Source organism: Gopherus flavomarginatus, chromosome 4 (genome assembly GCF_025201925.1).
Source record: "Gopherus flavomarginatus isolate rGopFla2 chromosome 4, rGopFla2.mat.asm, whole genome shotgun sequence".
Lineage (NCBI taxonomy): Eukaryota > Metazoa > Chordata > Testudines > Testudinidae > Gopherus > Gopherus flavomarginatus.
In genome coordinates, this window is record NC_066620.1 from 108,580,557 (window position 1) to 108,605,283 (window position 24,727).

General features: G+C 42.9%; 1 protein-coding gene across 1 annotated transcript in view; it reads right to left on the reverse strand.

Moving 5' to 3' along the window:
* Positions 1 to 4,658: 4,658 nt before the first annotated feature.
* The window catches only part of VTA1 (vesicle trafficking 1), a 65,030-nt gene continuing 44,961 nt past the window's right edge, over positions 4,659 to 24,727 (reverse strand). The window contains exons 6-8 of the mRNA XM_050949866.1: positions 23,719 to 23,886; positions 21,351 to 21,431; positions 4,659 to 5,983 (exon numbers count right to left, since the gene is read on the reverse strand). Of these exons, the coding sequence (XP_050805823.1) occupies positions 5,838 to 5,983; positions 21,351 to 21,431; positions 23,719 to 23,886 (395 nt within the window). The 3' untranslated portion in view covers positions 4,659 to 5,837. The remainder of the gene's footprint in view (positions 5,984 to 21,350; positions 21,432 to 23,718; positions 23,887 to 24,727) is intronic.

The window sequence follows — 24,727 nt, forward strand, 5'->3', positions numbered from 1 at the left end:
TTTCATCTGCCAGGCACTGCACCTCACATTTGGGCCTTGGCAAGTGAGCAGAAAGGGTAGAACTTTTATAGATTTATGCATCAATTTGCTAAAACCTGTAAATTCTGCAGCTGCATAATGCATTATTCATTGGTCCCTAATTTTAATCATGTATCTGACTGGCCAGGGATGTCCAAGGAGACAGTAATATAACATGGTATATAAAATCATCTAGCAAACCTCCCAGCAGGCTCAACTGGTGACTCAAAACAGACATGGATGGAATCTGCTCACAAACTCAGCCTAACCAACCTTGGTGTTGGAAAAAGGAGATGATGAAATCTGATTTACATATTTATTCATTAGGGAGCAGACCTGCCCCATGGCCCAGAAAGTCCAATGACTCTCCCTTGCTCCCATACCCAATCATCTCCATTACTGTTAACAATTCCACAATCCTCCATTACACAGTCTTACACGTTCACTCATCTTCTACATCTCTTTTCTCCACAGCAAGGCTGTTAAATTCTGTTTTTTCCTCACTCTATATGCCAGGGGTCGGTAACCTACGGCACGCGTGCCAAAGATGGCACACAAGCCGATTTTTGATGGCACGCGGGGCAGGCTGAGCCGCTCAGCCTGCCACTGCTCTGGTGTTTCCACTGCCAGCTCCTGTCAGCCGGGGTTCCATCACCGGTCCCACTCAGCACCCGCTGAGACCCCAGCTGGCAGGAACCGGTGGTGGAAACCCCAGAGCGACAGCGGGCTGAGCTGCTCAGCCTGCCACCGCTCTGGGGTTCCGTCTGCTGGCCCCTTGCCAGCTGGGATCCCATTCAGCGCTTGCTGCTGACCTGGGTGAAGGAACCCCAGGCTGGCAGTGGGCTGAGACCCCGGCTGGCAGGAGCTGGCGGCTGAAACCCCAGAGCGGGGCTAGCAGAGACTCTCAACCCACCCCTGAAACCCCAGAGCTGGGTGCGCTGACCCGCTCAGCCCGCTGCTACTCTGGGGTTCCGTCTGCTGGCCCCTTACCCACAGCCCACTCACCTTGTTTCCAGTTGGAGTTCCAGCGCAGGCCCCCGCCAGACAGGGTCCAGGCTTCTGGCCCTGCTCAGCCCTACCAGCCACCAGCTCCACTCACCTCAGCTGCCGATCTGGGGTTCCAGCTGCTGACCTCCTGCCAGCCAGTTATCAAATGATCACTCAGAAGCCTGTGTGCAGCTTAAAGTATCCAAATATGGGCCACCAGACATTGGAAGACTCAGCAAGGAAAAGCAAGGGCAAGGATCACATTAAACTAATAAGATCTGCATTTTAATTTAATTTTAAACAAAGGTTCTGAAACATTTTGAAAACTTTGTTTACTTTACATGTAACAGTAGTTTGTTTATATATCATAGACTTATAGAGAGATCTTCTAAAAAATGTTAAAATGTATTACTGGCACGTGAAGCCTTAAATTAGAGTGTAGACATGAAGACTCGGCACACCACTGCTGAAAGGTTGCCGACCCCTGGTGCACAGTATGGGAAATTGAAGTTGCTAGTATGAGAAAGCTAGAGCTAAGCTGGGGACAGTATGATGCAAAAACTGAAGTTAGCAAGAACATGACCCCAAGTTACATTATGGTTATAACTGACTTGAGCAAGGTTTTAATCCCTAGAATTCTTTGAAAATTCTGGAATGTTTTATTAAAATGCTATCTACATTGATAGTATAGGAAGCACATTGGTGCTGCTGTTAATTTAAATAATGAGGAATGTAAAAAGCCAAAAAGAGGTGGTAGAAATAGAATTATGGTTAGGGACAGTTTAATGTTAATTACTATTACAATGGATTACAAAAGAAGTAGTTTTGTTAATTTGGAGAGAGCTCCAATTAATGTCAAAAGGGAACAGAATTATAAGGCTGTACTTCACTCTTTTGTCAGTGGACTGATCACCCACTGATACACTTTCATCTTTGAGTGTACGTATTATTGTAGTATTGCGCAAGTAATAATTGTATGCCTGTTTGCTTAACTTTTTTCTTTAATAAAGTTTGGTTTTCTCATTCGAAGTGCTGTCTTGTGGTCCTTTACTATATAAAATTTCTGTAACCGACCTAGAGGTTCCAACCTGGAAACTAAATTGGGTGTTACTGCAACCTTATCTTTAACAACTTAATATTAATGGGAACATTTCAATATAAAGGTTACATGTGACCTACACTGGTCATCCCTGAAACATTCCATCAGTTGGAATGATTGCAGCAATTCTAATGGACTCTCCCCAGAATTGGTAGAGTCTTTCAAAACAGTGGCACTTCTTAAGGGTTCCCACTGTATCATGCAGAGGATTTCTTGCCTTGCAGGTGAATTTCACAGAACTCTTGAGTTCCTGAACTACAACTACTGCAAGACACTTTCCCTACCTACAGCACAGGCGGACGGAAGTTTAAAACTTAGAACTCTAAAAGTATTAAGAAAATCAGTGTTATAGATATACCTATGCATAAAATTAATATTAAAACCTTTTAATAAATGTATTTATCTGAAAGTTATTAATAGCAAAAATGAACACAGGGCAAGCAAGGCACTATTTGTTTTCTACACTCCTTAGACTGTGGGTTGTTTGCACAAGCTAAGCAGGATAACGCTTGATTGCTATGTGGATGGAGTCCTCAGATTTATACTTGCAGGCAACTGTGTATGACTCAGCAAGTGACACTCCTGGTTGAGTCAGTATTAACCTAATTCCCAGCACAGTGTTAGAGTGAGCTGTGGGTGGAAGTATCACCTTTCAGAGAGAATGTAAAATGAGTTCATGAACACTTATTAAAAGCTCCCATGCTACTTAAGATCAAGACTGCTCGTTTCATTGCTTGTGCCAAACTCCCATTAGGTTAATTACATTCTACTTACTTAAATCCTCCCTACATCAGCGGAATATAGCAACTTCACTGCTCCTGAACTGTTGCATAACATTAATGTAAACTTTTGAAATGGATGCCATATTAAGCTAATCCCAGAAATGGCCTTATTTCAGTGGAATATTCATGAATTGCAAAGTTAATCTGTTTGGATGAGAAGCACTAAATCAAAAATATTCATAGAGCAAAATGTTTATTACAAACATTCATTTTTTCTTTTGGCTGAACCTAGTTGGGACAAATTCTGCCTTCAGTTACATGGATGCAACACAATCTCTAATGAAGTCAATGGGAACGGAACACAGAATTTGGTTATGTGTAGATGAAAAAAAGGTAGTGTGCCAGCAGCACACTGAAATATCTGTAGTAGCTGTGTTGTCAATAAGTCCTTGAAAGGGGAAGACTTTTTTTGTACTATAAAATGCCTTGATCTGCTTAAAAATATAAATAGACTGCTTTGGAGTTCAGCGTTAGATTACTTTTGAATTTACAGGCAACAGAATGCTAGAGGATTTCCTAAGGGGGGTGGGTGTGGAGGAAAATCCATACAAGCAGTTTGATTAAGAAAAAATGGTACTGAGACCCTCGCAAACAGCTTTGGAAACCTGTTAGTTCAACTCATTTTAAATTTCCATCCCATTCGTAGACACCACACTGAAATTTTCATCTGGTTGGAAAAGCTAGATGCTGCAACTGCTGCCCCTATGGAACTGCCCGGGGCTGCTCTACTAATGATGCTCCTTGGAGACTTAACGTATTACTTGTAGCCAGGAGCCAGTCCTTCTCATTCTTGAGCGACCTATAAATTCAGTGTATAGTTCTACTCAATTATTTCCTTCTAATCCATTGCACTGGCTCACTAAATTCTTCCAAGAGAAACTTATTTTTAATTTTAAAAGCCCCGATTAACACTGTACTCGTTTCAGAAACATCATTAGAACAAAGCACAACATTTACTTAATTTGTAAGTCAGACCGCTAGTAAAACTTAGCTTCTTCCCCGGGGTACTCTGGGCTTTATTCTTTAATATTTATAAATAGCTGTGTGATCCTAAGATGAAAAGTGCTATACCAAATTCTATACTTTTACAGTCATTTCTCAGATTGCAACAGGTTTCTCTAGGTTGATAATTCAACATATTTTTCTTAAAATCCAGCGTTTCTAGCGACAATAAAACCCCTTAATTTTATATATATATATGGAAGAATTTACCAGTAATTTAGTATGATGGTGAGAAGGGCTTGTTCAGCAAACTGAAGCATCTCTGACCTGCCTGAAGTACTATAATGAACAATGAGCTCATTGCTGAGAGCTACAGAAAGTTATTGTCAGTAATGTTTCAGAATTGTTTGTTCTAAACTTGCAACAACGTCCCTTACACAGACAAACATTGTCTAAACTGGGATTCTATCCCATAGTGGGAAAATGTAAGAATGAACTTGTTTTATGTATTAATTTGTACTAGGTTAAAATGTTTAAGAATACATTACAAATGATCACACTACCTTTTCAAACATGCAGTTGAACAGAGCTTGCAGTCTTAACTGAATTTGCTTTGCGCACCAGATTTTACATACCATTAGGCTGCTTTTATATACTTTAAATATCAGATATATTTCCATCCCTGGAAAATAGCGTAGACATGAACAGGTGTGCACATCTGATTTGGTATTTTGTAAAGAATAACGTCTATCAGGTTTCACCGGTATTCAAAGATGTATTATACAAATAGACAAACTCTATAGTGTACTCATTTAAGGCTGTCATACTAATTAAAGAATCTTGTATTCATTTATTTTTATACAGCATGGATGCAGTTTTAACAATCAATAGCTCCATAACTCCCCAGGACAGAGCTTATAAAGTGTTCAGAGTTCAAATTCCAAAATATTTTAATCAATTCTAGAATCCCCCGTGTCTCCACAAGAAAGTAAGCAGAGGAGGATACTCGGTTGCACTAACATTAGAGATGAACCTGACCTGCAAAGTTTGGAACTAAACAGAGACTATGACGGTGTCAAAGTCCAGGTATTTGGCTGAGGGGTCATTTGGCTGGTGAAAGAAATGGGGCAGCTGTGAAGCTTAAATCCACACTGTTAGGATCTGGGCTTTGGGCTCATCTCTGGTTAACACTACTACCACCTTCTTTTAACCACCCTTAATATATTAAATTTAAATTGCCCATGCAAAATGAGTGAGAATCAGTTACCAAAACCAATATGTAGCAGTTCACACACACACACACACACACACACACGAGTGTGTGTTTGGGGGGGGGGGGAGGATGGAGGAAGGGGAGGAGCTTCTAAATGTCTTTGCCCAAAGCTTCAAGAAATGGACATTCCAGTCCAATAAATTATCAATGAAATCTCAGTATTCTTCTTTTCAAGCCTCCAACCTGTAACTTGGTCTCAGATAATACCAAAACAATAGGACTTTTCTGGATGTACATTAAGATCATTTCATGATCCATCCGGCCCCACACTCCTGCTATCTACATTTCAGTAGAAAATCCCTAATTTTTATTTCCAGTCCCAAAGCCATTTTTCTTTTTAAATTTTATTAACAGTGATAAATTCAGATTCAATACCAGTAGAGCACATTACTTTGTTTTTCCAACACGGTAAAGACAGATCCTCTGTTTTTCCTTAAACATTCTAAATGTTGTAACATTAATTCTAACTCTTAAGCACTGTTCAGAGTGCATTCTCCAGTATCTTGATCACATCACTGCATCCATATGTTTCCAGTTCCACTGTGTGGAAAATGAAAACTGGTTGAGCTTCCTGATTAGTGCTACATCAGGGATCTGATACTGAGACACAGATTTCATTGTCATGGTCAATGGAATTGAGAGCTTTCATTTAACTGTGTCCCCCTAATAGGCAGAAGGTAAAGTAATGGATTGTTAGTTCTTTAGGCAAAAGACATGAATCTGTTGGACAAAGGCGTCATTCTCTGCCTGTAGTCAGTAACTTGAGGGCCTTCTGTAGATTCTGCACAGCAGTGCTCACATCTTCATACTGCAAAGCACTGCCAGCATATTTGCAATATTTCTGGGCTCTGGCAAAGTCCTCTGGTGTCAAACGGACTTCCCCTGCAAAAACAAGATAATTAAAAAGTAAAAATATAAGAAAAATTCAGGCCTTAATCTCAGATCAAGCATAATGTTTTACTTAAAATGTTTGAAATCTTCTTTTATATTAACAAAGAGCATGAGAGGAAGTGCTGGTCCTACTCCGTTATTTTTAAGTTCATTTTTATGTATAATTCTCAGTTTCTTTCGTGTCATTCTAATATTATATGGGGACCTTCAAAATCTGGACATTTACGTGATCCAGTGCCTTTTATGAGTAAACCAATACCTTTGAGAAAGATCTGCCCTTTATCAGAGGTAGCTCAGAAGAGCTTTCACACTACAGTAAGTTAACTGTAATCATGTTACAACCTGCATGAAACAAGGACAGTGGCTTATGTGTTTATTGTGTAACTGCTTTACTCTCAGCATGGAATAATACACTCACAGCTGAAGCCATTCTCTCCCTGTCTGTATAATCTTCCAGATACAGAAACATCCCCTATTGAGATATTTGCACAAATACTACATTTCTACTTTTACCTACTGAGAAACAGACTAAAGCATTTGTCCCAATATTATCAACATATCTGCAATATTTTCAGTCTTACGTAATCAGAGAAAGCAAGATTGTATTTTTTGTAATTCTGACAAACACAAGCCAAAAGCTTTCTCATAACAAACCCAAACACTGATCTGTACAAACTTCTCAAACACACACACACTCCTACTTTTCAAAAAAAATGTTGGAAACGTAAACCCTGATTCAGCAGACCAGCATGTGAATAGTTCCACTGATGTGCTTAAAGTTAAGCATGTGCTTGAAAGCACTGCATCAAGGGCTTAACCAATTCAATGAAAGTTAAGGCTAAAGCCCATATAATTTAGGGCCAGATTCTGAAACCTGTACTCATAATGATTAGTATATTTTACTCTGTAAATAAGCCCACTTCTATCAATGCTACTCAAGGTGGAAAATGGTGGTTGTTAGGGAACTACTTTGGCATTTTCACCAGACAATTTTTGTTTAAAAACCACGTGTTATATTGGATGTTAATATGAATTATTATAAAAGCATGGGCAATTTATAATAAGCACCTATTATAACAGGTCATAATATTTTACTATTTAAAATGAATATTTATTTAGCATTCATTTCTTATACGATGGGGGTTTTAATAACAGAAAACTTGTTTAAACTCAGACGTTGTAAACTTAATTCTTTGAATGTTTAAACATGAATACAAACATATTTTTATGAGTTTTATCGTGTACAGTTCTGCTCAGCTGGATCTCCTTTTCTGAAACTCACAAACTGTGTAGTTGCTGATATTATGTGTTTACTTCATAATCTCAGTTTTTTACTTATCAAGAAATGTTTCCAAATACCCATTATATTTCCTCATCCATTTTCCCACTTTTAGGCAGCTGATTTTGGGCAAATAAAAAAATGGAAAGATAGTAAATATTAAAAACTAAATATCTGTGTTAATAATACCTAGTTCTTACTAGAAAATTAATTATTATTACTACTCCATTTCACCAGGAAAATACATTTTATGGTGGTTGTATTCTGTTTAAAGAAGTTAAATCTACAGTACAGATTTTTGGTTTGTCAATTGATAGAAATAATTTAGTGGACAAAATCTATATACAATTTTTAAAGCTTGTTTTAAAATTTTTAACTTCAATTTAACCTTATTTGGATCTGATTCATATGTCCTGGATGAATAATTACCAATGATTTTTCAGATGATTAAGTTAAATAATGATTTAAGTACCTATATTACTATAGATGGACAACATATTAGCCAATCAAAGCAAATTATAAATGAGATTCTTTTGGGTTCAATTTTGTTATATGGCAAGAAGTCAGCATACACAAAACAGCCAAATCCAGATGATAATTACCACTGTCGTACAGTGCGGAAGCATTTAGTATCATTGAGATTCACCAGTAAAAGCAAGTCAGTGAAACAACCAGTCCTCCAAAACAAACAGCATATGACCAGGAATTATCCAAAATGAAAAACACACTCCATACCTGCACCTACTTTCATTTTCAAAATATCAAGCCTGAGACAGAATAGCTGTTGAATATTCTGGCACCTGTCAAACCTGTAAGACTACTGTATGATGGCAGTGTACTTTAGTGAATCAGATGAGCCAGTTTACGCCTTTTTAAAAAATATACTTGTACATACATAGTATGTATACATTTGTCCATATTTCATAGCCCAAGTGACATTTAACTGAGTCAAACCAGTTGGGCTGAATTCCATCACAACACTGGGCTATACGTATGAAAAGTAAAAGAACAACAAGTTCTCCTTAGACATTTTTTCCTTCATATTATGATGCCAAAAGAAATTAGAACGTTATTTTTTAGAAAATAGACAAGGCATCATTCCAGTATTCAACTAATTTACTGGAAGAAAGCCTAAATTAACCAACCTAATCTTATTTTTACAGCACCAGTTCTATTAATGTTTTGTTGGCATAAAGTCTTATTTTTTATGACGCTCCTTCAGATACCACCATATCAACACTTTAGGAAAAGGTTCTAGCATTTTAATTTATAAACCAAAGTTTACTCAGTAAGGGCCTCAACCTATATGGTGCCGAGCAGTTTCAGCTCCTATTAAAGTCAGCAGCTCACAATGGAGAAAGAGTATAGAAAAATGTCAACTGTAATTTTCCTGAAATACTTTATTAAAGTATCTACTTGGAAATGATGTGGAGAAAAACTAAAATATTTGTAGTTATTTCAAAGCTGTCATTTAGATGACCTGTCCATTTAGTAACTAATTAATTTCAGCCTATATAATTTAAAGGCAAGAAAAATATTGACACATGGGAAAAGCTATGCAGTACCAATCCTGAAACAAACTAGACTCTGTATTAATCCAAAAATAATATTAGTATAGTAGTTGTATTCATTACTGAAATTTGATAGTCATTTGCAATCCAAAGCTAACTTCCACCAGCTATGATTCTTTCAGCTCAGCAATTAGAAACATGATGCAAAAATTGAAGAACATTTTGAGGAGGGTTAAGAAAATCATGTAGTGAGAAAGGAAAGCAGTTTTTGAAAGAAAAACAATTGATATTGTACACAATATACGATTTATTATTTAATTTAAATTGCTACTCAAAACTTGGACAAGTTTAAATAAATTGGTTTAAAACCACACTTTTAATGAAACCAGTGCAGTGTGTGTGTGTAGGCAAGCCCTTAGATATCGTCTACAGAAAATCAAAGCAGTGACGGTAATTAAAATTATTAGTATGTGTTAGCAGTGCTTTAACCATTCTTTAAATATAAGAACAATGCACTAATTGGAACCAAAATTATTTAAGGGAGTGAAAGTTTCTTTTCCTATTAAAAAGAAACAGTCAAGATATTCAAAATGTAACTAAACTGAATTTATTTTTAATATATCATTTAAATTAATAGATTCATAGATTCCAAGGCCAGAAAAGACCACTGTGAACATCTAATCTGCTCTCCTGTATAACACAGACCATAGAGCTTCCCCAAAATAATTCCTCCTAGAACATATCTGTTTTAAAACCAAGAAAAAATGGTTACCTCCCTTTTGTAACTGTTGTTCCTTGAGATGTGTTGCTCACACCCATTCCATTCTAGGTGTGCGCGCACTCATGTGTGCTGCTGTCAGAGATTTTTGCCTTAGCGATACCTGTAGAGCCAGCTGTGGTGCCCTCTAGAGTGCTGTGCTCATGCCGCAATATATCAGGCACCACCGACCCATGGCCTCTCAGTTTCTTCTTGCCAATAACTCCAACAGAGGAGCAGGAGGGCGAGTAGTGGAATGGACATGAGCAACACATCTCAAAGAACAGCAGCTATGTAAAGGAGGTAACCGTTTTTTCTTCTTCAGGTGCTTGCTCAGGTCAATTCCATTCTAGGTGACTCAAGCAGTATCAATGAAGGTGGGCTTGGAGTTCACAGTCGTGCAGCTTGTAGCACATTCTGCCAATGCCAGCGTCGTCTCGCGCCTGCTGAGTCAGTGCATAGTGCGACGCGAATGTATGAACGGACGACCATTTTCTTGAATTGACATCTGTGCCAGGAAGGCCGCTGAAGATGCTTGCACTCTAGTGGAATCAGCTGTCACGATTGCCGGCAGAGACACCTTTGCCAGCTTGTAGCAGTAGCGGATGCAGGCCATGATCCAAGACAAGATTCTCTGGCTGATACCAGGCAACACTTCAGCCTGTCTGCGACAGCAATGAATAATTGTGTTGACTTACGGAATGGCGATCAATAAGAAGGCCAGAGCCTGTCTGACATCTAGAGTATGCAAGCTGTGTGCCTCATCTGATGCATGAGGGTTTGGACAGAGGACTGGTAAGTAAATGTCTTGGCCAGTGTGGAACTGAAAAATGACCATGGGCAGAAAAGCCGGATGTAGACGCAGCTGGACTTTGTCCTTGCAGAAGACCGTATAAGGCGGCTATGACGTGAGCGCCCTGATCTCGGACACTCGCCGGGCCGAAATTATAGCGACCAAGAAGGACACCTTCCAGTAGAGTAGCAGAAGGGAGCAGGAAGCTAAGGGTTCAAAAGCGGGGACCCATGAGCTTTGAAAGCACAAGATTCAGGTCCTGCGGCAGGACCAGGTCCCGGACATGTGGGTACAGGTGCTCTAGACCTTTCAGAAACCGCACTGTCATGGGATGGGTGAAGAGCGACCTGCCCTGAATCAGATGGTAGAACACTGAAAGGGCCGCCAGGTGTACCTTGACCGAAGACAACGACAAGCCCTGAAACTTAAGATGCAAATAGTCCAGGATGTTCTGCAGTGGGGACTCCTCAGGACGAATGTGCTTGTCCGAGGCTCAACATGTGAAGTGCTTCCACTCTGCTACATAGCCCTGGTGGAAGGCTTCCTGCTGAGCAGCAGGACCTGTTGGACTGCAGCAGAGCACTCCCCTACACTCCCGTTCACTTAGCCATGCAGCAGCCATGCTGTCAGGTGCAGCAACACCATGTTCGGGTGCAGCAGATTGCCACGGTTCTGGGACAACAGATCCAGTCAGAGAGGAACTGCAGTGGGTCGGTCACCAAAAGATTCAACAGCATGCCAAACCAGTGTTGGTGAGGCCACACCAGGACTATCAGGATGACAGACACTTTGTCTTGCTTTATCTTTAGCAGGACACTATGGATAAGCAGCACCAGTAGAAAGGTGTACATCAGCGTTCCTAACCATGGAATCAGGAAGGCGTCTGACAGGAATCCCTTATCTCTGCCATTCAGAGAACAGAATATGTGGCACTTTCTGTTCCATCTGGATGCAAACAGGTCCACCTGGAGAGTCCCCCACCTTCAGAAGATCAGCCTGACCACCTCCGGATGGAGGGACCATTCATGGTGAGACGAGAAGGTCTTGCTGAGGTGATCTGCGAGGACATTCTTGGTTCCAGGTAGGTGGGCGGCCACCAGATGGATGGATGCCACATGCAAAAGTTCCAGAGACTGAGTGCCTCCTGACACAGGGCCAAAGACTTGGCACCACCTTGTCTGTTGATGTAATACATTGTGGCCGTATTGTCTGTGAGGATCTCCACCACCTTGCTTCTCAGGTGGGGCAAGAATGCCTGGCAGGCCAGGTGCACTGCCTTGAGCTCCCTGACATTGATATGAAGGGCTATATCATGCTGCATCCAGTAGCCCTGGGTGTTGAACTAGCCCAAGTGGGTCCCCCAGCCCAGGTCCAATGCGTCCGAGACCAGGGTGAGTGACGGTGCTGGAGACACAAAGGAAACTTGTTGCAACACTGGCTTGGGATCTAGCCGCCAGTCCATGGATGAGAGGATGTGGTCTGGTACCATGACCACTCAGTCCAGGGGATACCTACGCAAAGCATTGCCAGCCATGTCTGCAGAGGAGGCAAATAAGGCTGGGTGCGACTAACCACATACGTGCATGATGCCATGTGGCACATCAGTCGCAGTCATGTGTGGGCCATGATGATTGGATGCCTCCTTATATGGGCTATGAGATCCGACATGGCCTGAAAGCGTTCTTCTGGAAGGAAGGCTCTGGCTTGTGCGGAGTCAAGAACCGCTCTGATAAACTCTAGGGGCTTGACAGGTGTTAATGTGGACTTTGCTATGTTTATTAACAGGCCCACGTCACTGCAGGTGGAACGCACCAGATGGAGGCTTCTTTGCACCTGCTCCGGAGACCTGCCCTTGATAAGCCAGTTGTCGAGATACAGAAAGATCTGGACCCCCCAATGTCTGAGGTAAGCTGCTACTGGCACCACACATTTCATGAACACCCCGGGGGTGGAGGACAGGCCCAAGAGTATCCCTGTGATCTGGAAGTGGCCCCTGTCCATTATAAAATGCAGGAAATGTTTGTGTCCTAGGAATATGGAGACATGGAAGTAAGTGTCCTTTAAATTGAGAGAGGTGTACCAGTCCCCCAGATCCAGAGAGGGAATAATGGAGACCAGGGAGACCACGTGGAACTTCAATTTCTTGAGAGACTTGTTGAGGCCAAACAGACCCAGGATGGGTCTGAGGCCCCCCTGGGCCTTTGAGATTAGTAAATATTGGAATCCTCTTCCTTCCATTTCCAAGGAACCACCTCCACAGCCCCCAACTGCGGGAACTTGTTGACCTCCTGAACCAGGAGCTGCTTGTGAAAGGGGTCTCTGCAGAAGAACAGGGAAGCAGGGGGGAGGCAAGGAGGGGTATCCAAAAACTGCAAGGTACAGCCTTGAGCTACTATGTCCAGGAGCCTGCAGTCTGATGTTACCTGCGACTAGGCCGAGTGGTAGGCACAAAGGCAGCTGAGGAAAGGATGGGCAGGATCTGGCTGGATGACTGGGGCATCGCTGTCGAGTGCACCCACAAAACAATTGCTTTTGGCCACCCTGATGTTGGCGGGTCCGGGCTGGGCAGGCAAGCGGGAGGAAGAAGGGCAGTGACGGCTAAACTGAGTGTCCCTTCTTGCAGATCCCTGCTGGGCTTGTCAAAGCCTTGATGGCGGCAGAGGCCAGAATGGCTTTCTGGCACACTGCAGGGTATGTATGCCCAACAACTGAAGGGTAGTCTTAGTGTCCTTCAACCCATGTAGCCTGGCATCTGTCTGATCGGAGAACAGTCCAACTCTGTCAAAGGGGAGGTCCTGAATCGAGGCCTGCATCTCCTGGAAGAGGCCCACTGTTTGGAGCCAGAAGCTGCATTGCATGGCTACAGCCTATGTGACCACCCACGCCATTTTCAGGGAGCATCTGGCTGCTGCGGTACTGACCTCTACCAGGGTGCCAAACTCTTGAGCCTCACCCTGAGGAATGGAATCCTGGAACTTTATAAGACTGTGCCAAAGACTGAACTTGCAGGACCTGATGGTTCGCCACCTGGAATTGCAGGCGGTCTGTTGAATAAATTTTTCTGCCAAATAAACTGAGTTTTTTGACTTCTTTAATTTTGAGAGTAGAGGCAGTGGGAACCTGCTTTTCCTTTTCACTGGCTGCAGATACAGCCAGTGAGCCTGAAGGTGGGTGAGTATAAAGGTACTTGGAGCCTTTGGCTGGCACAAAGTATTTTTTCTCAGCCTGTTTCAAGGTGGGCAGGATGGGGTCTGGACAGTGACTTGGCAATCTTGAGGACCCCATCATGTACGGGTAGGGTGACCCGGGTGGGCGTAGAAGCCGAGAGGACATTGAAAAGGGTGTCCTCCTGCTTCGCCATCTCCTGCACCTTGAGCCCCAAGTTCTCAATCACCTGCTGGAGAAGGGTTTGATGCTCCCTAAAGTTATCGGGGGGGGGGGAAGCCCTGGAAGGTCCTGCGACTGCCTCATCTAGGGAAGATCAGGAAGACTTGGTTTCCAGTGGAGGTGCTGAGGGCTCAGCCGCCATTGGAGAGGGAAGTTTAGAGGTGGATACGGGATCCTCTACCCCAACCTCAGAATGGGCTTCCAGTACTGAGGCTGGTGGCAGTGGGGCTGCCGTCTGTTGTGCTGACACAGCCTATGAGGAGTGATGCGAAGGGGGCATCCTCATCGCTGAATGCCCCATGCTCCCCAATATGACCACTGTGTTGGCCACTGGCCTTGCTGCCACTGCGGTGCCATGGGCGATGGAGCAGGCTCTGGTGCCCAATCCTGTTGCTGAGACTGAGGCAGTGGGCTTAACTGGGCCTCTGTGCCAGAGGAACCACCTTCTGGTGACCTGGGAGGAGCCATCAACGCCTGAGTCTGTTTATTGGTCATGGCTACCAGTGATCACTGGCCAGGTGTAACTGACCAATGACTGTACTGGGGAGAATGATGCCGGTGCCGGGGGAGACTGGCAATGAGATGGGGAGCGTTCCCATGGCCCTGGGAGGGGGGTAAGAGGGGAGCAGACGTCTCAGTGTGCTGCTCCTGCCTGCAAGCACTGTCCTCGCAGCTCCCATTGGCTGGGAACGAGGAACTGTGGCCAATGGGAGTTGCAGAGGCGGTGCCTACAGAGAGGGGCAGTGCGCAGAGCCACATGCCCCCCCAGGGGCCACAGGGGTGTGCTGGCCCCTCTCAGGAGCGGCGTGGGGCTGGAGCCGCCCAAAGTAAGTGCTGCCCTCTTCAGTGGGCAGATTCTGAATAGTTCTTCCATCGCCCAACCTGCAGCCTCCCAGAGCCAGCCCCCCATACTCCCTCCTGCACTGCAAGCCCCAGTCCTAAGCCCCCTTCCAGAGCCAGTCCCCAATATCCCCTTCTGCACCCCAAGCCCCTGCCCCAGCCCTGAGCCCCAGCTCAGAGCCTGCACCCTGTACTCCCTCCTGGAGCCAGCACTCCATACACTCTTGGGGCAGGAGGGGACTCCAGGCTTGGGCAAACTCCCTCTCAGAGTTTGCAACCCTCACCCCCTCCTCCACCCCAAGCCCCGGCCCTGAGCCCCAGACCCCCTCCTGCACCCCGTACCCCCTCCCAGAGCCAGCCCCCAATACAGCCTCCTGCATCCCAAGCAATATTATCAATAATGGTAATATTACCATATCAACCAACAAAGAACTCGGAGTGTTCAACCAGCTGTATCGGGTTGATGTGGCTTTCCCATTGAAGATTTTTTGCCAAAGTGGGCCCCATTTCAAAAATAGTGAACAGCACTGCTCTACGCAGTGGAGATTGGCGTTTATTGTCTGGTGACCAATGGTGTTCCTCTGCCCCCGGAGGGGACTTAACTGTGGGCTTGCCCTCCTGAGGAGCCTTAGCCTGTTCCTGTGGCACCGAAGACGTCGTAAGAGCAGATGGGAGACCTGTGCACTCTCTGCGCCTGGGCTTGGGATGACGATGGTGCAGGCAGCATTGCGGGTCCCATTCTGCTCCCAGGAGTCGGTGGTGGATCTTTAAGGGGGCTAAGAGCCCCACTCGCATGGCTCTGGAGAAGGCTGGCGGGCAGGACCGGGTCCTTCGCTGGACGACCCCTGGGCCTTCTTGCTCGGTTCTGGGGAGCGCTTTTTAACCTTCTTCTTCGGTATCAGCATTGGCTAATGGTGCCAGGAAGAGCCAGGTGCTGGGGGTACGCTGCACACGGAGGCCAAGGTGCTCAGCGTGGCCTGTGGAAGGCTCGGAAGCCGGGCAGAGAGGACTCCATCAGGAGAGCCCTGAGGTGAATATCCCTCTCCTTTTGGGTGTGGGGCTGAAAGTTCTTGCAGATCTGGCAACGCTCCTTGATGTGTGACTCCCCCAAGCACTTAAGGCAGCTGTTATGGGGGTCACCCACAGGCATAGCCCTGCTGCAGTCCAGGCAAGGCTTAAACCCAGGAGCATGAGGCATGTCTGGCTTGGGGCAAAGTCCCTGCTGGGACCCTATTAACTAACTAACACTTAACAACTACTTAACACTATCAACAATGTACATGAGGCCCGAAGGCATGGAGTTCAAGGGAAGAAAACCGTTAGCTCTTGTCAAGCAAGATAGATGCTCCGACTGACCATTATGGGTGGTAAGAAGGAACTGAGAAGGTGTGGGTTGATGGTGGCTGATATACTGCAGCATGAGTACAGCACTCTTTAGAGTGCCACAGCCAGCCCTACGGGTACTGCTAAAGCTTAAATCTCTGACAGCTGTGCACATGGGCGCACACGCATCTAGAATGCAATCGACGTGAGCAAACACTCAAAGAAGAAAAAAATTCCAATCTTGATTTAAAAATTGCCACTAATGGAGAACCCACCATAACTCTTGGTAAATTGTTCCATTTTGTTCATTACTCTCAGTGTTAAAAATGTATGTCATATTTCCTGTCTGAATTTGTCTAGCTTCAACTTCCAGCCACTGGATCATGTTATACCTTTCTCCGTTAGATCAGAGAGAGCGCCCATTTGTTCCCCTGTAGGTTCATATAGACTGCAATCAAGTCACTCCTTAACCATCTCCTTGTTAAGCTAAATTGACAGAGCTTGTTGTCTAATTCTTTAATCAAACTTGTGGCTTTTCTCTGAATCCTCTCCAATTCATCCACATCCTTCTAGAATGGTGGGCACCAGAATTAGACACAGTATTCCCGCAGCAGTCACAACAGTGCCGAAGTAACCTCTCTACTCTTTCTTGAGACTCCCGTTTATGCACCCAAGGATTCCATTATCCCTTTTGCCACAGTGTCAGACTGGGAGCTCATGTTCAGCTGATTTCCACCACAACTCCCCAATCTTTATTTTTTCTCCTCAGTCACTGCTTCTCAGGATAATGTTCCCCATTATGTAAGTATAGCCTACATGCTTTCTTCCTAGATGTATTTATTTACATTCAGCCATCTTAAATGTGTAATTATTATTTCTATTTTGTGGGCGGAAAACCAAAACAATTATTAATTCTAAATATAATCACTTGTACAACAAGGTGGTACAGGTGGCTTCACTACACTATGCCATTGGCAAAAAAAAAACTTATGGGAGCATACAATGTTTACATAAAACATCATGTAACCTGTGAATAAATTTAATGAAATTTAATGCTAACAAAAACAATGACTAAACTGCATTGAACGAATGCATGCAGGTGGTGTACAAATTTGCTACACAGTTCTGGTTTATTTGTACAACTGTCAACCAGCTGGGCGACGCTTGACTGTAGGAGTCAGAACTTTCACAGACACTAAGCTACGTCTACACTACCACTTATGTCAGTATAACTTATGTCACTCAGCAGTGTGAAAAAGCCACCCCCATGAGCGACGTAAGTTATACCGACCTAAGCGTTGGTGTGGACAGAGCTATGTTGGCGGGAGAGAGTTTCCCACCAACATAGCTACCACTGGCTGTGGGGGCTGGAGTAATTAACCTGAAAGGAGAGCTCTTTCCCATCGGCTTAGAGTGGCTAAATTCGAGAGCTTACAGCAGCTGTAAGATCTCTAGTGTAGCCATAGCTAAGAGATTGACGCTCACTCCTGCGTTTTGGGAAAATTACACGGGAGAGCTAGACAGACACTCTAGCTGGGCGGAGCAGAAGCAGCCAAAGCAGGGACCTCTGGACATTCAGAGAACTTTCTGCAGTTTTGAACTGCAACTCTGATCTGTGCTGATTGGTAGTTTGTGCCAACCCTCTCCCCGTGCCTTATACTCCCTCAGTTTCACTCCATACCTAACCCCTCCATCACTTCCCTTCCCTTTAGCTTATCCCCACTTAAGTAAATAGACCCAAACCGTCTCTTCCCCCTCCCCAGACAGTGGCACAAACATGATATTTTCATTTGCTGCCATCACAGTTTTCATTGGGAGGTCGCTCTGTCAGAGCATGAATTACAACGGCAGGCTGAGGGAAGCAGGGAGGCAAAGTGAAGGCTAAGGCTAAGTCTTGTTCCTTGAGGGCTGGTTGCAGTTCACTGTGGGCTGTGTGCACCATCTTATCTGCTAAGGCAATTATGTGGAGTGAGCTGGGACAGGAGCCCCAGTCTACATGGCCATAGAGTTGGAATATCTGACAACTGAGATTCTTGAGATGACATGCAACACTGGAGGAAACCAGCATCATCCCCTGTTACCTGCAGCTCATCATCTGTAACAACCAAGGAGCTCAACAAGCTGCAGGGGAAAGTCACAATCGCTCAAGGGATGTCCTGCCCTACATCCAGGCTGTGCTGCTGCCCAATAAAACAGAGCCGCAAGGCCAGGAGCAAATAAAAATGACCAAAAAAAATGATGAACTTTTCTGTTCGTGAGCTTGTGTACCCTTTGCATTACCCTGTATCTGTCTCATCTGTTTAGACTGCAAGTTCTTCAGGGGAAGAAACATCTACTACTCTGTTTGTTCAATGCCTAACACAATGGGGTCCCATTCTTGATTGGCCTTTAAGCACTATTGTAATAAACCTGATTAATAAATATGACAATTACCACATGCCTCACTTTGGACAAACTAAAGGCAATACTTATTTCTTTATTTCCTTCAGTAAGACACCCACTACTCTTCTCCCACTATAACCAACCTATATTTTCTTTTAAAATACAAAGGAGGTGCTCAGAGAGCCTTGGCATGAGCATGCTGAGCACCCTGTGGAGCAGCATGCAAACCAAAGCCTGCTCATACTGCAAGGGACAGGTTCTTATCTGTGGAGAGGCAGTGCATGTGCCACAGACAAGTGCTTGGCTCTGCAACTGTTCAGAGAGGAAAATTCAGAGGTTACCTCTCTGTCTGCGTGAAGTGGGGATATCATGGGTTGGCTAGGCCAGCTTTTAGAAGTGCCCCTTTACCAGCAGAGATGTCTGTGTTCAGAGCCACAGGGCACCTGCCCGTCTCTACAGGTAGCCCTCTGGTTCCTGTCTGTGCAGACGGCATCAATGCCTGCAACCAGTCGGTACAGGGGAATTTAGTGGTGGTGACTGGGATGGGTGGACATGACTTCCCCACACACTTCCTATATCCTTAATTGCGTATCTGTAGGGGGTGTGGCATCACACCCTGACTCTGGCAACTGGCATGATCTCTGTGCAGAGCTGAGTGCACGCAGATCATCTCCACTACTTCTGTATCAGGAGCAACTGGGGATCTGCAAGTGGGGATCCACATCACAAGGTTACCTCATTCTGCTCAGCATTGTTGCAGATCCCATCCACACGCAGTGCTACTCTTTATCCCAGTGGAGGATCAAGACCATGCTGAGATGATTTGGAAAGGGGACATGAGAATACCTAAATGAGGATGGATCAATTTAATCAGGACATGCAATGCCGATTACTAGCCCAGTGCTGAATGTTTCTGTAATAGAGGTTGCCGGCCATTCTGAACTGCATCACATGTAGGGGGACTCCACAGAGATTCAAATTCCTTTTTATTTTTATCTTAATTCAGCATTTAAGCTCAGGCTCCCAGAGACAAGAGGACAGCGGGCAGTTAACGTGTAAGATAAATAATGCCCTGTGATTTAGGCGAAAGGGCTTATGAAACCTTTTCAGCAGCTCAAAATTTACTTACACACACACACGCACACACTTTAATCACACTGCCATGTTTTTGTACTCAACAACAGGAGCAACTTTAACCAGAAACGCTACATTATATGTTATTCAGAATTACTAAGAGGCATGCCTTTTATTCTCTAAGAAAATGTGGAAGACTAATTAATTAATGAACTCCTACTCATCTGCAATCTTTTGAAGACATTTCCTATCACTGAAATTTGCTTTTTACACATCAAGATGGCATTGTTACGTAGCATCCTCATGCGACAACATGCTCAAGTGAGGCTGAAATACGAAATTCCAGTTAATGCCTTTTAATTCATTATACTTAGGCTTGGCAGAATTTGATATTTTAATGTAATTTTGATGGATGAAATCAATGTTTATTCTCAAGCTTTTTTTATTTTTATCAATTTAAGTTTTCACCGACGTGAGAAATTAATGGGGGATCAAATAATTTTTAATGACAGTAGACCCTGATTTCCAAAAAATTAAAGCTTTAATATTGTTAAAACAAAAATTGTCAATATCACATCAAAATATACAAAGTAAGCACCCTTAAATCAAACTCTAATAAGTTCTCAAGCAGCATTTTTTTTTTACTTTGCTTATCTATAAATTTAGATTATTATTGATGGTAATTTTTTTGTCAGTTTGTAGATTGGTATTTCCTGACATTTACCAACAAAAATCGAATCCTTCGAAGCCTAATTATACTCAAAGAGCAGACTGCTAAGTAGCCTTTTAATATCTCAAAGAAAATATGTATTTTAATTAATAATGTACCACACAATCTTTAATGAGGTCTCTTAGTTTCCTGCATCTGAAGAAGTGGGTATTCACCCACGAAAGCTCATGCTCCAAAACGTCTGTTAGTCTATAAGGTGCCACAGGATTCTTTGCTGCTTTTAGTTTCCTGAGTTACAGTTTCAGAATAATAGCAGTCACACAGAAACACTAACTAACTTTTACACAGCAACATAGTCTATCTTGGTACCACCTCACTTCTGCAGATGGAAAACTCTGGCAGAAAGGTTAATGGACTCGTTTAATGGAGAGTCAGTGCTAGGAGGATTCTGGCTTCTAGTCGGACCACACCTTTCTCAGAGTATGATTTCTCGCTAAGGTTAGATCATACGTATATACAGAGAGAACAATGAATTTATGAATAGAGAAACAGTATGGCAATGGGTGCAAATATAACACCACAGACAGATGGCAATATAGAAGTAAACATATTTTGGATTCAAAGCAAACTTTGGCTAAGTGACTGATAATTACAGACAGGCATTATATTAAGTTAACTCATTTCACACAGGGATTATTTACAACTGACATGTGCTGTCTCTGGCGTGGAATACAACAGGTATTCTACAGCAGAGGCACTGCAGAAATGTCTTTTTTGTGTGATTATTTTAGGAAGGAATTGAACAACAACTTAAATTGACCCTGTGAGGGCTATTTTAGGTAGGTGAAATGTTCAGTGATTACCCAACATGGAATTTAGCCTCACCACGAGAATCATCATTTTTACTGAACTGGATGGTTCTAATCTCATTTGAAAAATAGCAGCACAGAGTCCCTATCATAATAATAGGCTCATTAGTTCAATACCAATTCAGAGGATGAGTGTTACCTACCCAATCACCCAATTCTACTTTTTGCAGCACCTGGGCTTTTCAGAAACATGGTTCTAAGTACAGACCATGCTTTGGTTAGCTAGGGGATTTAATGAGGTAATAGCCAAAAGTTGCACATCGGGGTATTATTAACAGTTTAAAAACTGTTTGCATTTCATTAGCACTCTGAAAGATGATGTCATCAAACACAGAAAGGCAGTCCCTACCCCAAAGGGCAATACTCTTTATTTGTGAATTGTCAACATTACTTACATTTTATTCTGTTTCTCCTCAAACTATTTTTTTTGTGAAAAGTAAATCATAAGCAAAAACAAAATGCCATTTCCTTACCTGCAGATTGAGCATTGTAAAGAGAAGGATCTACTGCTGGGATATTCTGTGGAGTGGGTTGAATGGTATTACTTGTTACTCCTGCAAATCAGCAAAATAATAGTGGAATTACACTATATTACTCTTAATTATAGACTTAAAAAACAAGTTGTTAACAGGAGGTTTTATTGCGTTACTTACAGTGTTAATAATCTCAACATGGCTTTTATCGGAAATAATTGAGACTGAAGGAAACTTTAGGAGAACTTCAGAAACATTTATAAAGTACTTCTGAAAAATAATTTGTTGGCTACAAATGTTTAAATATTTCTATATAACATCTTTCATTAAGACGTATTTGAGAACAGCTATTGCACTACAGTATTTCATAGAACTAACATCAACAGGTACGGAAAAGTTGGTGTGAAAAAAAGGTCTCATGAGAACAGGTGGTCACCAGATTTAGAGTTTTAGGGAAACTGAGTGAAGAAAGAGAAGTCTTAAAAAAGAGCCAATCACAGGCAACAACCAGAAGAACAATGCATGCTGCAGTGGAAATATGTAGAGAAAGACAAAAGGCTTGGCTACACTCGAAACTTCAAAGCACTGCCGCGGCAGCGCTTTGAAGTGTGAGTGTGGTCGCAGCACCAGCGCCGGGAGAGAGCTCTCCCAGCGCTGCATGTACTCCACCTCCTCATGGGGATTAGCTTGCAGCGCTGGGAGTCGTGCTCCCAGCACTGGGGCACTGTTTACACTGGCGTTTGCAGCGCTGTAACTTGCAGCGCTCAGGGGGATGTTTTTTTCACACCCTTGAGCGAGAAAGTTGCAGTGCTGTAAAGCGCCAGTGTAGCCAATGCCAAAGTAGTAAAGAAGTTATACTGGAAAGTTAAGAGAGAACCTTGGGTGCTACGCCTGGAGCCAAGACTGTTGGTGCTGCTAGGCTCTGTGGCAGGGAGCCTTCCAACTCCGGGAGCCCTTACAGGCACCTCTCACCACAAAAGATTGCCTGCCAGCCAGTAGAACCCCAGATGGAGCGGGGAGCTAGCAACCCTGAGATTCCTGGTTCCAGCTGGGGCTCCCAGGGCTGGCAGGCTCCTTCCTGTGGAGCAATTCAGTGAAATTAACACTCTTGTCAGTTTCATAGCTGCTATTCAGTGAACAGGACAGCAAGCTTAGCATTGTTGGAAGAGCAGAAGGGCTAAGACACTCCATTAGATATGGTCCCAAATGTAGGAAAATGATGCATCTGGGTGGAGGGATTTAAGATGAGGTCAAGTAAACAAACCACGCATCAACGGAGGTATTCAAATGGAGTTACAAAGCTCCAAAAAATGCATTCAAATAACTCATCCTCCTGTGCACTTTTACCAATTTGAACAGATTTAATTGCCCACATGAGAACTTTCACAATTAGCTTTGTCAGCGAATGGATATGCTATGTCCACACAATGAGGGTTTTATATCTTTTAGGGTAAACAATTTTGCTTATTCTGTTTTAACTGAGTGTACCCATTACCCATATAAATAATTTTTTTTACATTTTGTGGCAATGTGTTGCCAAAGGCTAATTATGCACAACGTCAACAGTATTTCCTTTTATCAGTTATAAACATACTGCCTTTTAATTCCATTGACGGTCTTCTTGAACTTGTATAATGAGAAATGGCAAGAGGGAGTGTCCACTTCACCTTCTGTATCATATTCACTAGTTGGTATATACCTCTATCCTGTCCCCTCATTCCTCTGCTCTCTACACTAATTTTTTTTTAATCTTTTAATTTTTTCCTCATATGGGAGCCTTTTTATGCCCCTTCTATTTCTTCTACATCTCTTTGAGATGGGTCATGAGAACTAAGCACCATATTCCAACTGAGGATGTACAGTGATTTAAATAATTACATATTAATATTTCAGTCAAATACTTTTTAGACCTTACTATTACACTCAGCATTTTGGTTAGATTTTTTGACTGCCACTTGCCCACAGAGTACATACTTTCATCAACTTGTCCACAAATATTTGTTAATAATGGAAAAGAAAATTCTCGTCACTATCCCTTGTAGTCAAAGACCAAAACTATTTTGTCAAACTTTTAATAAAAAACCCCCCAAACCAAACCAAAATAAAAATCACTGTCAGGCTGAGACCAGTCATAGAACGTTTCAGCCCAACAAGTAAAAGTTCCAGAAAGTCACAAGCGTCCAAAAACATAGGGATTAACATGGTAATTTATGAAGTATTAACTATAAAAGTTGCCTCTGTTCTAACACATGTACAATATTGCATCCTTATTATACTTTACATGCAACTGGAAAGGAGGCTACAATGGAATAGCAAAGCACCTCACAGTAACAGTAAATCTGTGTTCTTGGATATAAATGCAACATACCTGTGCTATGAGGTACTTCAGCTGGAGTGTTGGCTGGAGCATGTGCACCAGGTGGGATATGTATGCCAGAATAATTACTAGTTGGCATGTTTGGGTCATATGTAGAAGATGATGGCTGAGATACTTGGGTAGGTAGAGCAGATGAGCTACCTTCTTCATTTTCAGCATCTGTTAAGATACAGAAAAGGGCTATATTAATTCTAATTTTGTGCAACCATATAAACTGCCATTTATTTCTGCAACAATAATCCACCTTAATTTCTCTATATGAATAACATCTTGTACAGTTATAAAATGAATGGTTTAACAACCATTATCAAATAATGATCTATAGAAGTATTCAGGGGGAGGGATAGCTCAGTGGTTTGAGCATTGGGCTGCTAAAGCCAGCGTGGAGAGTTCAATCCTTGAGGGGGCCATTTAGGGAACTGGGGTAAAAATCTGTCTGGGGATTGGTCCTGCTTTGAGCAGGGGGTTCAATTAGACAACCTCCTGAGGTCCCTTCCAACCCTAATGTTCTATGATTCTAAGTGCATCATGGGATAAGTTCTGGGAGCTCACATACTTAAAATGTATAGTGCTGTAGATAGATGTCTGAAATGAATGCACATCATAACTGGGCTGAATGTGTACAACCTCATGGTTTTATTTTTCTGAATCCTTACATTTTAGCATATAAATTATATAGAATTAAAAACAGTTTGACAGAGTACAAATAGTGTGTACTAATGAATATATCTGAATAAACACACTATATTGTATAAGGCAATCTCTCTTACGTGGCATGTATATTCATGAGGAAAATGTTAACAAGATTGAAATGAGAAATGAAAAGAAAGCAAAGAAAAATACAAAAGAAAATTTGGGAAGGAAGTAATGTTAAAGAGGGCTTATGAGACATTTGGTCAGCTGATCCATGGCCATGGGGACGGATAGCTCAGTGGTTTGAGCATTGGCCTGCTTAAACCCAGGGTTGTGAGTTCAATCCTTGAGGGGGCCACTTAGGGAT